The sequence below is a fragment of the Triturus cristatus genome, chromosome 8, assembly GCF_964204655.1.
Source record: "Triturus cristatus chromosome 8, aTriCri1.1, whole genome shotgun sequence".
Lineage (NCBI taxonomy): Eukaryota > Metazoa > Chordata > Amphibia > Caudata > Salamandridae > Triturus > Triturus cristatus.
The window spans coordinates 295,601,640-295,619,033 of NC_140591.1; the positions used below are offsets into that span (position 1 = coordinate 295,601,640).

At 50.2% G+C, this 17,394-nt stretch overlaps 1 protein-coding gene across 8 annotated transcripts in view; it reads left to right on the plus strand.

Annotated features, from left to right (window-relative positions):
* PARP4 (poly(ADP-ribose) polymerase family member 4) overlaps positions 1 to 17,394 on the plus strand; it is a 2,159,601-nt gene that overhangs the window by 1,909,951 nt on the left and 232,256 nt on the right. For all 8 annotated transcript variants that reach the window (XM_085621544.1, XM_085621545.1, XM_085621546.1 and 5 more), the window contains one exon: positions 5,218 to 5,307. In XM_085621544.1, the coding sequence (XP_085477670.1) occupies positions 5,218 to 5,307 (90 nt within the window). The remainder of the gene's footprint in view (positions 1 to 5,217; positions 5,308 to 17,394) is intronic.

Consider the following 17,394-nt stretch of genomic DNA (forward strand, 5'->3'; position numbering starts at 1 on the left):
CTGCCATCTCTGCCTTCTTGCGGCTTCCTGATCAGCCTTCTCTTTTCAAGTCCCCTGTCGTTACACGCTTTCTAAAAGACATTACTCAGACGTTCCCTCCTGTCCCTTTTGTAATGCCTCAGTGGGACTTGAATCTTGTTCTCACATTTCTAATGTGTGCTCCCTTTGAGCCTCTTCATAATTGTCCTCTTCGTCTGCTGACGCTTAAGACTGCTTTTCTGGTAGCCATCACCTCGGCTAGACGGGTGAGTGAGCTCCAGGCTTTATCTTCAAAGCCTCCTTTTCTCTCTGTTCATCCGGACAAGGTTGTCCTTCGGCCTCGTCCCTCCTTTCTTCCGAAAGTGGTGACTCCATTTCATCTTGGGCAGTCTGTCACCTTGCCCACCTTCTTTCCGCCTCCGCATCCTTCCAAAGAGGAAGAGAGGCTCCACCGTCTGGACCCAAAACGTGCGCTCTCCTTTTATTTGGACCGCACAAAGCAGTTCCGGGTGGACGACCAACTTTTCGTTGGATACGTGGGTGCTAAGAAGGGGAAAGCTGTGCACAAACGGACCATCTCTCGGTGGGTCGTTTTGTGCATCAAAATTTGTTACTCCTTGGCAAAAAAGGACCCTCCTGTTGGGCTGCGCGCCCATTCTACTCGGGCCACAGCGGCTACTACTGCTTTGGGACGGGGTGTCCCTTTGCAGGACATCTGTCAGGCGGAGATGTGGGCTTCGATACACACGTTTGCCAGACATTATTGCCTTGACAGCCAAGTCCGGAGGGATGGCTTCTTTGGCCATTCTGTCCTCCAGGACTTTCTGGTGTGATCTTGGTTCGCAGACCCACCACCGGGGATGGTATTGCTTGGGTATCTATTCTAAGGTGAGGAATCTAACTAACGTGTTTCTTTCAGATGAACAAGTTACTTACCTTTGGTAACGATGTATCTGTAAGAAACATTAGTTAGTTAGATTCCTCACCGACCCACCCATCCTCCCCGTTCTGCGAACTGACATCTAGGGTTAAGGTTATCCTTTTCAGGCCCCTAGATTTTATTTTTGGCACCAGTGTCGGTCTTTGCATGGCTCTGCGTTCCTGGCGCGGAAAGCTATGTACAAGAACTGTCGTCAGCGCGCGAGGGCGGCGTCTAAGTACTCCGACGACGTCATTCCGGCACACGACGCCGACGACGGACTCGGGGCCGCAGACGACGCCTAGCGACGCGCAAGGGGTATTGCTGACGAAAAATCTTCCGGATCCAGTCTGACGCCTGGGGATATTCTAAGGTGAGGAATCTAACTAACTAATGTTTCTTACAGATACATCGTTACCGAAGGTAAGTAACTTGTTCTGTAGTTCCGGATGCCCGGGGACTGCCCTCTCCAATTCCCTCACCTTGGCCTCCTGGCCTCCACCTCTGACAGCTGTGTACGTCGGACTCCCACCATCTCAGAGATACACCTGTCCCGGATTACCCTCTTGAAGGCATCCCACTCAGTCAGGTGAGAGGCAGTTGTATGGGCATAATCAGCAAAATAATCACCAATACCATTGCCTTTCGTCTGCCAGAATACCGAGTTCTCCAATGTCTCTACTTTGAGACGCCAGTCAGGAATCTCTGGTCTCTCTCTATGCCAGTCCAATGTAAGCATGATCGGATTATGATTAGCTGTTTTACGACACAGATATTCCTAGTGACGTATTCGTCCCTGTACTTCAGGGAAGCAAAGGATGGTGTCCAGCTGGACTTGGAGATAGTGTATCCCTGAGAAAAATTAGTAGTCCCTACTACCCAGGTGTATGTGTCACCAGGAATCAATGAGACCCCATTGCTGTTCCCAGTCATGAAAGGCTCCCACCGTTCTCATTACTGAGGAGTCACCCAATGGTGGATGAGAGCTATTTACTATAGGGTCGGCAACACTATTGAAATCTGCACCTAATATATAGGTTGCATAAGATGTTATGCCAACCTCAATTGCAGCAGTCTTTAGCCTTTCTTTCTCTGTCTGTATACAACTGCCTTTGGCAGTATTGCTTTGTATAATGTACAAATCTATCTTGCTTGGCTGCGCAGTACCTTTATGTGCAGCCAGACCAACAGTTTCTCGGCCAACGACGTGCAGATTATTTACACTGTTTTCCATAATCTGCAACTGCTTCACAGCGGCTGGAGCAGTTCTTTGACTCCACATGCATGAAACATTGATTCCGTACTTCGACAGCGACACACCTGCAAGCAAGAGCAGTCTGCTTGAACCACGACAAACTCTCTGAGAGAGCACAGTCAGAACGTGCCAAGTACAGATCTTCACTACAGATATTTATAAAATTGGGTTTTACGATGTTGAACTCCCCACTGAATCCTGTAACTGCTTTCATCTGGCTACCAGGCTAGACAGGGTCCCATTTAAAAGTGCCAGTTAGATCTCATGCTCGAAAATTCATCAGTGTCCACATTGACTCAAACATGACTCCAGCCGCAGGCGGTTTTTCTGAAACATTTTCCCATCCCACCAAGTTTGTTTACAAGGCCTGCACCAGCTTCACAGCACCAACTTGGTGGTGAGAGGAATAACTAATAGCAACTAACCACCATATTACATACTTAAAAGTTCTACCTCGTCAGACAACAAACATTTTAACTGTAGAGCTGGTTCAGCCCTGTGGTTAAACAGCCAATTGTTTATAACTATAAGGTTGGCTGTCCAATAACACGACTGAAAATTGGCCATCCTCAACTCCCTAACGTACTTTCATTTAAGAGTTCATACAAGGCAACCATAGGTACCCCTTCTGTGATCTTGTGAAAAATATGTTCCTGCCTCATAAAGTAAATTGTGCATTGTTGGAGGGACGGTCGGAAGCAGAAGCGAGGAGGCCGTATAGTACCAATACTGGGGAGTTTATTGATGTTAAAAAGCACTGCTCAGTAGTGATAAAGCTTTCAAGGTCAGGATGAACACAAAGGTAGTAGGAAGATAAGCCTGTTACAGCACAGGTTTGTGGAGTAGGGTGTCCTCTCAAGCGTCCTTGTCGGAGGTCATCTTCCGAGATGTCCGAAGGAACTTCTGGGGTTTCTGTTCAGTTTCTCTCTACCCCACTCCCCGTTATGCCCCTACGTCCCGTCACGTACCGCTAGAAGCCACAACTCTCCTGAGTTGTGGCGGCTTGTGCGTCCTCCGGGATCCACCAATCCTCCGTCCAGGTGTCGGGGGCCTCCGGATCCTCTTCTTCGGCGTCTTCTGGTGTGGTGATAGCAGCAATCTCAGGCAGCGTCTCGGCATATCTTCCTTCTTCCTGTTCAGGATACTTCCTACCAGCTGACACACTGGATGTCTCGTCGCCTCGCCATTTCTGCCCGGCTTGACCTTTGTCGGTCGTTGCTGATTGGTCGAAACGAGGATTTGTCCCGCCTCCCGTAGGATGTTTGGTTTCCAGGTCAGTTGCTTCATTCTGCGGGATGATTGAGAAGTCGTGCATTATTTCCGAGCTCGTGGATGCCTCGTCGTCATCGTTACTGTAAGGTACCCACGTGGGGTTTGTTGGGATTTGGGTGATTTTAGAGGGTCCGCACCCGGGGTCTTCCTCACATGCATATTATATAATACCCTTCAGAAAGACATTATTTTTGAAAGAGCAACTCATCCTCAATTTCTCCAACAAGGGCACCTTTTCATGTGAAACTTGTTTCCTGGGCACATGATACCTGCATGCACAGAAAATTTAAGTGAAATATTTTGCCTTGCAGACAGTTTTGCTGAATCGTACCTTATCCTCAGTCTGCCCCCGAAGATGAGACTTTTTCCAGATGACCTTCAAGCCAGAAACTCTTCCAAAGACAGTCAATATCTCCATCAGTCACTGCGCTATACAACAGAGATCTCGCAGGAAGAGAAGAATATTGTCCGCATCAAGTAAAACTGCTTGGCCTTCTCCCACCCGAAACCCTAAACCTCCCATCTAAAGAAATCTTCTTTCCACAGATTCCTTGCCTTATGAATATTCCCAGTGACAGACTGAATCCAGAAACGTTTTTCCTCAGTAATAGCTCCTCAGCGGCACAGGAGGCACACATGATTCCAGTTGCAGCTTGGAGCACCCTAGATGTGACATCAACTGCCTATAAACTGTATATAGCATCACATGTTGTAATATCAACAACATATAGAATGATACTCAAAGAAACATCACCTGACAAGTGCCTGGCTTAAGATGGTGAGAGGGTACTCGGTATCGAGGTCACTGATAAGATTGGGAAGGACTGTACGAAAAATCCCGCACGACTATTCAGAAATCTGAATGGAGGAAAATGTATAATGTATTGGTACCAAACCCCAGTAAAACTACAAAAACGACATGGCTGGACTTCAACAAAGTTAAACGCCTTTTGGAGGGAATGTGGTGTGAAAGGAACCCTTACCCACCTCCTCTGGCATTGTCTGAAATTGTGCAAATCCTAGAAAAATGTCATTTGAGTAGTGAATACAATGTTTGGGCTTCATATTTCACACAATATGGGCTGATTATCTTAGGCCGCTGCTTCTCTAAAGAATGTTCCTCAAAGTCACACACACGCAAGCAAATGTTAATGGCCTTGTTGACAGCAATTATTTTGGCACTGGCCTTTTGGGTGAAGCTGATATTGCCCAGATTTTAGAGATTGGATGCTTTGTCTTGAGGACACCTTGGGTAAGGAAAAGGTCATCTAGTTCTTTGAACATAAGCTTAGAAGCATTGAACGCAAATTGGTCCATCCCCCTTTCTGAATTTTCAATTGGGAGAATTTTGTTACTCACACGTTCACAGTACATTAGTATGTTATGCATGTCCTGGCCAGATGACCACACATTAATGTTAGACTCAGGTGATGATCTCATCCGCTGTGATAACAATTTGTGATAGTAACAATTGTGAATTTGTCTTTCACCATGTAATCTGTATGTATGCTGGTAGAGTGGGGTTTGGAAATTGTCTTTTTTTGGAAATGCATAGTCTGCTTTCTCACCGTCTGGTTGGTTTGAGGCAATGGTATGTGGAATTTTTAAAGAAAACAAAAACAGTTACCTCTAAAATGAAAGCTCAGAACTTAGACAAAAAGACAGTCATTCTGTGCAGGATTTGAAGTTTCATTGTCAGTTGAAAGCTGAACGTGTAACAAATTGATACACTTTCGCGACTTGATACTCTGTATGTACTAACGATATATATCAACTCTGCTTTCTTTTTTAGAGCGATCAAGTTGGGTTTTCTGTGCCAAAGCTTATTCAGAAATATAAAACAGACCCCAATTGGGCCCATCTATTTTTGCTTCAAACTCAGGTACAGTGAAATTCCCTATTTTATTTTTCAATATGGTAAATTGTGTTTTACCTTGTAAATTAGTAGATTATAAATTAATTAGGAGTAAAAAAGGTGATATGGCATGCCACCTTAGAGGCTTCAACTTGAAATCCAACATAACCCTCAGTTCTAAATCATAGCGTGAATCTGAATTGGTTTTATCTGTAGCGGTGGTTGGTATTATCTGGAAGAGCTCAGTAGTAAATAAGTATTTCCCATTCACTGTCATCTCTTGGACGACTGGCCACGTGAAGGTTAGGAAAGCAACTTGATTTATAGAAAGTCTCTCGTCTTACTGCACATGGGAGCAGGAGTTTGGCTCTCTGCAAGGATGTGTAGATAAATGTAGGGTAGAGTGTCCCACAGGGGATTTAGAAATGTTGAGTGGGTACAGCCAGATATAACCTAACCAGGCATGGCATGTACAGTTCAAGGATGAGATATATATAACTTGTCCTTGGCATACACTATGTATCTGATAAAGACATCTAGCCACAGATACCTTACTTTTGAATTTCCCAGGCGTCAGACTCGATGTGGAAGATTTTTCTTCGAGCAATATCCCTGCGTTCCGTTGCGGGAAGTATGATCCAATGTGCTGGGGGGCTCCTTAGGGTATCCCTTGTACTCCCTGTAACAGCTTTTCGGGGTCTGCCAGCAAAGCTAGTACTACTTCCGAACACAGACACGATTCTGCCCTTCTGCTGCTGAGCTGAGCTCAACAGGGAAAGGTAGAACAATAGGTTTCCTGTGACAGGGAGGTGTGACCACCTCCAAAACAGGGCTTAGTGTATTGGGCTAGGGTGGGGGCACTTGCTAGCACCACCAGACTTGTTTGAAGAGCAAATTTGATGCCCTCCTTCAACACTCTGGTTGGAGCCTGTTCAGGAACCTTTGATTCCTGCTCTGGTGTGAAACTGGACAAAGGACAGGGAAGTATCCTCCCCTCTGTCCAGCCTCTCCTTTGGGAGGGACCCCCGAGTTGTCCCAACCCTTTCCTTAGGGTACTAAAGGGCTCCCCTGTGGGTGGGACCTCAGATTCATCGTGGGACCAGACTCAACCCTAAAACTACGTTGTTTATCAATTGTCTGGATTCTTCGACTTTGTTGGACTTCAACTGGAAACAAGACTGCATCAAGGGCGACTCCTGCTGCTCCTGGTCTCGCTGTTCTTCAAGTCTTCTGTGTTGTCTGTGTCTGTGCTTCATCCAGGTTCTTCAACAGACCCGTGGGCATCAAGGACACCTGAAGAAATCTCCCTTGGAGTGAAGGAGTCATTACCCTGCTTCTGCAGGCACTGCAACAAAGCTGACCGGTCTGCTGCTCCTGACGTCCCACGGACCTACCGAGGCTCAGGAACACAGGTGATGGTTCTGTGGCTCCCTAGAAGCCTGACTTGTCTTTCCTGGATTTAGGAGGACAGTATTCCTCGTCAGGCTGCTAGACCGAACTCTTGTGCACCGCGTCAACCTGCTGTTGTAAACGCTTGTTGACTCTGAACACCATAGATCTACGAGCTACAAGAAGAGCAAGCCTCCAGGATCTCACGTCCTGAAGAACAGAGTCCTCCCTGCATCTTCTCCATCATGGTCTCCGATGTTGGTGAGCTGCTTGAGGTCCTCTTGCGACTCCTGTGCCTTTAACCTGAGGGTCCTACTGAGGGTCTTCTCTTGCTTCACTGGGCTCCCCTACTTGCTCGTTCCTGCCCGGACTCTCCTGCTTTTGGGGAGTCCTCTTGACCTTGCTGGTCCCAACATTTGCTCCTTTTCGTTTTCCACAGCAGGTGCGGCTACCATGGCTTGTTGGTGCTCCCGCCACACATCGAACACCTAGACACCGACATCCGACGTAGACAGCTCGTGCATGGCTCCTGGTCTTCCTCAGCGTCGCCTTGTCCTCACAGCTGCAGCGACATGGTTTTTGCCATCTCTTCAGAACCTCTCAAAATCAGTGGGCAATGTACTTTCGTGCCTCCTGGTCACCTCTCTGTGGCATAGACTGTGTCCCCTCTGCTTGCAGGTTCTTCACTTCCAGAATCCACCCTTGGATTCCACCAGACTCCTTCACAGTCTTCTACAGAGGCATCTTCTTCGAAGTCTCCCATTGCTGTGTACGGCAGGTTCCAACATCACTTCACCCCTATGCACCCGGCTTCCCTGGTTCAGGTAACCTGGTTTCTAGGGCATCCACGCATGGGGTGGCTCTCCAACCTTCTGTCTACCAAAGGGTTTCTTCGGGGTCCTCCGGGAAGGGTCCTTCTTTTTAAAAACTGCAACCGTGACTTCTTTATTGACTTCTATTGGGCACGCAGCTGTGTTTCCATCTCCACACAGCCTCTGTGGGGTTCCTGGGTACTTACCTTGGGTGGGCCCCTAAGTCCCCGGCTCCTCTGAGTCTTCTGGTCAAAGTCCCGTTCTCCTTTGCAGTTCGCATTCCACTTCCTTAATATATGGTTTGGTCTCCCCCTGGAGACCAGTGTATATTTGTGCTACTTACCTGATTATGCAAAGAGTATTCTTGTGTATTGTGTTGATATCTCCAGGTAGGAGATATACCAATGTGCTAGTGATAGTGTGTGTACTAAATAAGACCTATTTTTATAAAACTCAGTGTGGTTTCCTTTCATCTGACGTACACTACTGATTAAAGTTGGTAAAACAAGTTGCTTTACACTCCTTCAAGATAAGTCTGGGAAGTACAGAGCTGACCCAGGCGCAGGGTCTGAGGAACAAGGACTTGAGTGTGAGACTCCTCTGTCACGTCGGCTGATGGACGAGGAGAGGTCGAAGCAAGCTTCAACTTCTTAGTGCTTCTTTCCTGACCGACTCAACAATTTTGAATGGAGAGACGAAGACTTGGAACTCCAAGAGCGGTGCCTGGATATTCCTCTCAACCGGGGCCATGAACGAGAACGCCAGGTAGAACTATGGGGTGCCGAGCTGCTAGCAGCTTTAAGGACTGCTCTCTCAAAGCTTTCAGAGCCGTTGGCCCAGCAGTCGGAGCACGACTTTGAGTCGTGGTCACGCTCCAGGCAACAGAGACAAACAATGTGTGAGTCCGTCACCGCGGCATGTCGGCTTGAAACCCAAAGTCTTCTTGGACATGAGGAGAAACTTACACACCAAAAAAGGGTGAACAAAATGTCAAAAAAAGCCTGTCAATAAGTGACAGGGGCTAAGTCTGTTCACGGATCTGTGCTGGCTAGCGCAGAAAGAAAAGAAATCTCAGCGCAGTGAGGTGGTGCCTATATAGGTGATGCGGACATCACAATTGCGCAAATGGTGCTGACAATGTCACAGGGAGCCGACCGACATCACCTGCCGGCACGCAGAGGTATTGCGCAAAGAAAAATCTTTAGGATCCAGTCTGACGTCTGGGAAATTCAGAGGAAAGGCATCTGAAGCTAGATCATGTCTCTACCAAATAAGGCATTACCAAAGGTAAGTAACTTGTCCTTCAGAACAATAAACAATTAAAACACAAATCTGAAAGAAACACGTTAGTTATAGATTCCTTACCTTAGAATTATCCCCAGGCTTCAGACTGGATCTGGAAAGATTTTTCATTAGCAGTACCTCTGCACGTCGGAAGGTGGTGTCGGTCGGCTCTGCTTCCGCCATCGGCGTCGTGGATACCGGGATGACATCGCAGCAGCTACTTAGACGCCTCCCTCGCTCGCTGACGTCAGTTCTTTCTTTTTCTGCGGCAGCCAGCGCAGATCCGGGAAGAGCGGTACCTCAGTCATTTTTTGACTACGTGTTTCTCGACTTTTGTCCACTTCTTGTTTCAAGTCTTCGACTCCGAGCAGGTGCATGAGGGATGCCCGGTTTTAAGGCCTGCAGTTCCGGTAACCAGCTGATGTCGGTGACGGATCCGCACCGCGTGTGCCTGGAGTGCTCCGACTGTCAGTTTTTGACGCTGAATGCTTTGCGGGAGCGGTCCCGAAAGCTGCTTGAATGCCGACAGACAGATCCACGCTGATCGAGAGGGAGGTCGAGGGACCGGTCGCAGAGCCATCGCCATTCCGACAAATCATCGAAGTCTTCACACTCGGGTCAGGTAAATCGAAGCATAAGAAGAAGTCGAAGAAGCAACGTTGCTCTTCGACTTGTCCTCGTCGGTCGGCCGATCCGGCGAGGCCCGCAGGTGGTGCCCCTATCGACTCCCTCCCTTTCCGGGACCCGGAGCGACACCCGCCCAGCTTTGTACGTTCTACGAAGCGATGCATGCCATCTTTGGGCAGACCGACTCCGCCAGCGTGCCTTCAGGCCCCGTGGACTCGGTTGGGGGGCCTAGGTCTTTGCCGCCAGGGGCTCTGGCCTCTCTGCCTCAGGCCTCCCTTGGATACAGGCCTGGGTCCGGATGGACGCCGGTTGACCTCATTACACCTCCGCTGGCGCCGCTTCCTCTGGCACCACTACCACGTTCGGCGTCAGTCGTCTCCCCGGCCGGCGTTGACCCCGGCCTCCATCACCGACGTGGACACGAAGCCAGACCGGCGTCGGCCGACACGAGAACCGGCGCCGATGGGTACTTTTGTACCTGTGTTCCACCCTGGCCATTTTCAGCCCAATTGGCAGCCAGAGGAGGGTTAGGAGGACTGGGAGGGGTCAGGTGACCCTTTAACTGACCAGCTAGATACTGAGCAGGAATGGAGAGAGGAACTGGGGGATGCCAGTGGTCTTGACACTTCACCCAACCATGGCTGTTGAAGGGGGCTCACCCCAGGCAGTCGTCTCCCACATCCAGACTACGGCCGACCTCCTGGACATGCTGGGGTTCTCCATCAATGTGCCGAAGTCGCACCTGATTCCCTCTCAGAAGCTCCACTTCATCAACGCGGTTTTAGTTCTATCCTCCCGAACAACGAGTCCGGGATATTCGGGCTATGATTCCGATCTTTCAGCCTCTGTCCCGGGTTTCGGTCAGAATGACCCTGAGGCAGCTGGACCTCATGGCCTCCTGCATCCTGCTGATCAATCATGCCAGGTGGCATATGCGGGTTCTGCAGTGGGACCTGAAGTTCCAGTGGGCGCAGCATCAGGGGAATCAGTCCGATTGCGTCTAGATCTCAGAGGGCACTGCTCGACAACTGCAGTGGTGGCTTACGAACCAGGATTGGGTCAATGGCAGATCCCTCTCCCTTCCCTAACCAGACCACACTGTGGTGATGGATGCTTCCCTTCTGGGATGGGGTGGCCACATGGGAGAAGTGGAGATCAGAGGCCTCTGGTCTCCGGCAGAGTCCGGGCTTCAAATCAACCTTTTGGAGCTTCTGGCGATTCGTCTTGCACCGAAGGCATTCCTTCCCTCTGTCCGGGGAAGAGTGGTGCAGGTGTTCATGGACAACACCACCGCCATGTGGTATTGCAACAAACAGGGCGGGTGGGGTCGTGGACCCTATGTCAGGAGGCCCTCCGCCTCTGGACATGGCTGGACATCAAGGCATTTCCATGATGGTTCAACACCTGGCAGGTTCTCTGAACGCCAGGGCGGACAAACTCAGCCGCAGGTGCATGATGGATCACGAATGGCGACTTCACTCGGAGGTGGTGCAAGGTCTCTTTCAACTGTGGGGAGAGCCTTGGTTAGATCTATTCGCCACCGAAGAGAACGCGCAATGTCAGCGATTCTGCGCGTTGGAATTTCCAAGGCGGCACTCGCTCGGCGACGCTTTTCATCGCGAGTAGAGTTGCGGTCTATTGTACGCCTTTCCGCCTATATCACTTCTGCCCAGAGTGCTGAAGAAGATCAAGCGCGACCGGGCCCAAGTCATTCTTGTGGCTGCTTATTGGGCACAAAGAGTCTGGTATCCCGAGCTGCTCAACATGGCCATCGATCCTCCGGTCAGACTGCCTCTTCGGGAGGATCTTCTGTTGCAGCAGCAGGGGACGGTCCTCCACCCGAACCTGTCCAGCCTCCAACTCCATGCGTGGAGATTGAGTGGTGGCAGTTGACGTCTTTCGACTTGCCTCCCGAAGTCTATGACATAATCTTGGCAGCCAGTCGTCCCTCCACAAAAAGGATATACGTCTGTAGGTGGAATAAATTTGTGGCATGGTGCACAGCAAAGGCTGTGGATCCCCTTTCTGCTCCTCTTTCTGAGGTTCTCTTATTCCTTCTTTCTTTGGTCCAGCAGGGCTCTGCTCTGGGTACTATCAAGGGCTATCTTGCAGCCATCTCTGCCTTCCTTCGGTTGTCTGATCAGCCTTCTCCTTTCAAGTCCCCGGTTGTTAACCGGATTCCTAAAAGGCTTAATGCATCTTTTTCCTCCAATCCCCTCCGTTATGCCTCAGTGGGACTTGAACCTTCTACTAACTTATTTAATGTGGCTCCCTTTGAGCTGCTTCATAACTGTCCCTTATGTCTCTTGACTCTTAAGACTGCTTTCCTGGTGGCCATCACTTCTGTTAGAAGGGTGAGTGAGCTCCAGGCTCCTTCTTCTGTGCCTCCTTTCCTGTCTGTTCATCTGGATAAGGTGGTTCTTTGGACCCGTCCGTCCTTTCTAAGGTGGTCGCTGCCTTCCACATCGGGCAGACCATTACTTTGCCCACCTTCTTTCCGCCTCCTCATGCTTCAAAGGAAGAAGAGAGGCTCCACCGTCTGGACCCAAAACGTGCGCTCTCTTTCAATCTGGATCGCACAAAACAGTTCTGGGTGGATGATCAACTTTTTGTTGGTTATGTGGGCGCAAAGAAGGGTCGGCTGTACACGAACGCACCATTTCGATGGGTTGTGTTGTGTATTAAGGTTTGTTACTCTCCGGCTAAAAAGGAGCCTCCTGTTATGCTACGCACTCACTCCACCATGGCGACGGCGGCCACTACTTCCTTGGGAAGGGGAGTGCCTCACGTGGCCATCGCTGCACACGTTCACCAAACAATACTTCCTGGACAGACAAGTCCGGAGAGACGGCTTCTTTGGCCGTTGTGTTCTCCAGGACTTTCTGGTGTGATCTTGGTTCACAGACCCACCACTGTGGTTGGTATTGCTGGGGTATCTAGTTATAGATTCCTTACCTTAGAATAATGTGTTTCTTTCAGATGCACAAGTTACTTACCTTCAGTAACGATATATCTGTAAGAAACATTAGATAGTTATAGATTCCTTTCCGCCCCAGCCATCCTCCCCATTATGCAAACTGATTTCTAGGGTTGAGGACATCCTTTCAGGGCCCTAGGTTTGTGCACTAATGGTCAGTGTCTTGCATTGCTCTGCATTTCTGGCGCGGTAAGTTGTGTACAGAACTGACGTCAGCGTGCGAGGGCGGCGTCTAAGTAGCTGCCGCGACGTCATCCCGGCGACCACGATGCCGGACGCGGAGCCGACCGACACCACCTTCTGACGCGCAGAGAAACTGCTGACGAAAAAACTCTCTGGATCCAGTCTGACGCCTGGGGGTAATTCTAAGGTGAGGAATCTATAACTAACCAATGTTTCTTACAGATATATCATTACCGAAGGTAAATAACGTGCAATAATTTCTAGAACACAGGCCTCTAATCAAGATCAGCAAGAAATGGAGTAGGGTACAAGCTAAATACTTTTTTCATTATGAGCAAATCACAGTAAATGCAATAGATACAGATGTGCGCAATTACGCACAGTACATTACCTATGGAAGGAATAAGGCAATTGGAAAAAAAGCAATGCAGTACAGGTATTGTTGTGGTTACCCTTTTGGAAATTGGAAAGGTTCAGGCCCAGGTCCCAAAGTGCCAAATTCAGAACATAACCCTTAGGGCATTCTTTGCTCCATATCACCCCTCTAAGGAGCAGAGGCTTCACTGATTGGATTAGAAAATAGCCCTCAGCTTTTAAGTCGATCATATGACAGACCATCGAGAGGACAAACAGCTGTTTATCAGGTTTTCTGGAGCAAATAAACGCAAGGCTGTGTAGAAAAGAACCATCTCTCGATGAATCGTACTCTTCATCTGATAGAGACATCTAGCCGCAGATTCCTTAACTTAGAATTATCCCCAGGCGTCAGACTGGATCTGTAAATTTTTTTGCAGCAGCACCTGGGACGGCGCCACACGACCCTGCCCGGACCCCGTCCAGATGTTCAGGGGCTTGTTCTGCAAACTGCTTTTCCTTCCTTGACTCAGCTGCTGCTTCCTCCCTCCCGGGAGTCCAGATGGCTGGAGTCGTGGGGTCGTAATATTTTCGCCTCTACTAGCGCAGCTCTTCGCTCACTCAATACAGTGTGTGTCTTGGCTCGGGCTACTTCAGCCCTTTGGGAGTCTGCGGAGTCTCTTCTATCTTCCGCCTCTGAGGGCGCTCGTGTTGACCTCCTCCATTTTCTCTGTGACGGCCGCGATCTGGCGGAATTTACTTTCTGCTCGGCCCTGGATACCTCGGATTTCTTAGGCCGAGCTATGGCTGGTTCGGTTGCACTACGACGCCATGCTTGGTTGCGGGATGGTGTCTTCCCGTAGAATATCAGGGAACGCCTTGTTGACCTGCCCTTTGATGGGGTCCTTTTGTTTGATACACGCACCGATTCGGCGGTTCAGCGCCTCCTTGCGGGTCTTCGCCCTCCCCCATAGGTATGTACTACCCGGGTCTCAGGTTGTCAAATCCTGGGGTGGTTACTCTTTCATTTAGCATCCACCAGTTGGACTATGCGTTTTTGGGCTGGCAGTAAGCCTACTGTGGCGGTGTTCCACAGGTTGTTGTGTTTTGTCCTCTGACTGTGGTTTATCCTAAGTGGTGTTCCCCTGTTTTCTTGGAGGCATGATATACTCCAGGTGTGTTACCTGTATGCTATTATATGGCTCCGCTTGTGCCACGCAGGCGTGGAGGTCCCTTTGGGCTCTCTAGGTCTACTGCTGCCATTATCTTACCGTTGGACGGTTTTCAGTGTTGTGCCTTCTGGCGCTGCCTCCTACACGCCACGGGTCTCGCCTTGCTTGAGCCTTGCGTGTGTGCCTCATTCTCCTCTTCTAGAGGTTTTTTCCTTGTACTAACTTTTCTCAATGTATTTCAACATGCTTCACATGAGGCTGCCTCCTGCCACGGGTGCATTAGGTGGGTCCCTCCTATATAGCGCCCGCAGCTGCGTGGTCTCGGGGCTCGATATATGTATATATATATATCTCCCCCCCCCCCCACCCCCTCCGCTGGTTGACCGTTGGTATCCCTTTTTACACACCTCCACCTCTCTTAGTTTCTGAGATGTCTGGTCCTATATCCCCGTTTTTCGGGGGGCAGTTGGGTGCCTTGTACTCAAGCTTGCCATCGTTCTGCATGGCGGTGTTTTTCTTAGCACGTTTATAGTACACTTCGATGATTTTTCCTGCATCTTCGCACTAGGAATTCCTATGGTTCAGCTTACGGATGCTCTTTCCACGGGGGTCTTGTCTGTCTCATTCATGTACTGCACAGGCCCTCTCTTCTGTGAGGGTGCATTTCCCCTCCAGGTTGGAGGTGGTGGTCTGGACATCTAATGTTGTTCTCAACAGCTATTCGTGTTCTTCACGGTTCTTATGGGTGCCTTTGGTGCCTTGGATGCCACACCCTTCGGATGTGTCTTTTTTCTTTGGATGACACCCTAATCGGTGTCTGGTGTATCTGCGGGACAGCTTCTCTGATTACGGTCGTCCCAGGTGTTGCGCCTACGTCTCTGTCTTCCGTGGGTGCGTTCTCCCCTTGGCCTTCCAACTGCCTTGTTGGGCAGTCCCATACTCGTCTTAGCTACGACACTTTGTGGTCTCCTTAGCTGTCTGCTATGTGCATGCTCTCGTTGTGGTCTGCCTCGGTGTGCTCCAGCGTGGTGCTCTCCGCCCCGGTCGACTTTGTGTGACTACGTGTGCGCTTGGCGTGTCTTATGTTCTCGCATGTCCTTCTGAGACGTTGCTCAGTTCCTGCCTCTTGCCCATCACTTCCTGGGTGCTGCCTGTCCAGCCTCCCTTGCAAAGGCTCGCCTGGTGGGCTCTGGTTACGTTCCTCCATATTGCCCTCTAGCTTTCGTTGGTGCCAAATTAGTGCACCATTGAGCTCTGGGAGTAGTTCCTCGTTATGAACTCTCTCTTGAGTTCTGGGATATGGCTTAGTGCTGTTTCTACATCTCATGCTCACACAGGTATGGTCTTGCACCATTCTGGCAGTCTTGTAATACCTTGCCTCCCGCTGTCTTTTGCTCTCTGAGCTGTTTGGGTTGCTGACTGACCGATGCCACAGCTTTCCCCATAGTCCATCCCTTTGTGCTATAGGGCACTTTCTATTATTCTGTCATAGACTTCCTCCCCTCTTCGGGTATGGCTATGGTATCTATTATAAATTAAGGAATCTGCGGCTAGATGTCTCTATCAGATGTACGAGTTACTTACGATGTATCTGGTAGAGACGTTGTCTAGCCGCAGGTTCCTTAACGCCCACTCATCCTCTCCGTTCTGCGAGGACCTTGCCAGGTGGGCTTCTCTACTTTCCCTCCTTTCAGTTGGCACTGGTCTTCATCCAAGGTGCTCAAATTGGTGCTACCATTTTAATAATTGCCATATGCAGCGCCTCCCTCCAGGTGGCTTCTCTTCCTGTAAAGCGGTGCTTTTTGCTTCGCCTTCACCGGTAAATTCTTCTTCCCTTTTTCTGCATTCCTCCACTCTCGTCCTTCCAGTGTAGGGTCTTCTCCTGTTGCTTTTCCTCCCTCCTGCCTCCTCCATTGACCTAGAGCTCTTGTCTCCACTACAGTCGTCTTCTTAGGGGTCTGAAGAGCTATGCTTTGGCCTTCCATTTCTGTAGGGGAAGTGAGGTTCTTGTACTGCCTTCTCTCAGAAGAATGTTGTTTCTCCTGTGCTCCGTTCTTGTGGCCGACACAGTTCTACGTTGTAATAGCAGTCTACCTTTTGTCTGTCAAGATATTCTTCCCTTGTTACTCAGCCTCTGAAGAGGGCCCACGCTTTGCTTTGAGGGGTTATTTCTCAGAGCGATGCTCTGCCTTTACTTCTTGGTTTGTAAGTGAACAGTGTCTGATGCTGTCCTTTATGATGGTGTTATGCACCATCCGCTTTCTTTGCTTTATGGATCTTTTCCTTCTTCGCACACTGTTCCAATACTTTCACATTTTCGTTGGTGGCTCCGCGTTGTGCCGCAGAAAAGTTTCGCCGAAGAAAACTGACGTCAGTGTGCCGGGAGGGACCTCGCTGACGTCACGTCCGTGGACGACGTCAGGGTGGGGTCGTGTGTCCCCCGCCGCGCAGAGGTGCTGCTGCAAAAAGAATCCCGGATCCTGTCTGACACCTGGGGATAATTCTAAGTTAAGGAATCTGCAGCTAGACAACGTCTCTACCAGATACATCGTTACTGAAGGTAAGTAACTCATACATTAAGATCTGCTACACACTAGAAAAAACAGAAGCCCCCTGGGGGCACATCTAACTAGAACTAAGGCTGCTACCACTGCGTTGGCTCGCAAGTTGATAGCGGTGGTCTCGCCGGGCATGGAGTGAGACGCACGCCGTTTCTGCTCCGGGCTGCCGCAGCAATCTTATGCCTCAAACAGCGGTGTAGCAGCAGTATCTGAGCCCGGACTGACGCTCACGACGAGCGGAATACTGTGGGCTACTAACTGAGGGCTCGGTGATAGCCCGGGGCGGCTGCAGACGCCATCTCATATCACGGAGAACAGAGGGCCTGGTGATTGCTGCGCTGCCCGCCATCTTGTCTGCCTCCCTCTTGCACTTCTGGCGCCTGGCGACATTCGGGCGGGGGAGAGCCCGCGCTTATGACCGACGAGGAGGTATCGCCTGGAGGGCCCCCTACTGCTGCGGACCACGGGCTGCCTGAACTGCGGGACCCTGGGGCTCCGGGAGTGGAGTGGTGGCCGCCATTTCCCCTCGCTCAGACCTGGTGGGCGGGGAGCCCCTGGGGGCGCTGAGACGCCGACGCGGGCTGGGGAGGCAGCACTGGCTGGTAAGAGGCGGCGGATGACACTAGGTGGAGGAGGCTGCCACGCAGAGAGAGACCTAAGCTGTGGTCCCCATTTTGCATACGGGAGCGACTGGGGCCTGGTGGAGAGGACGGACCCGGCAGCGGATCTGGGGGTGAGGCGAATAGAGAAGAGCG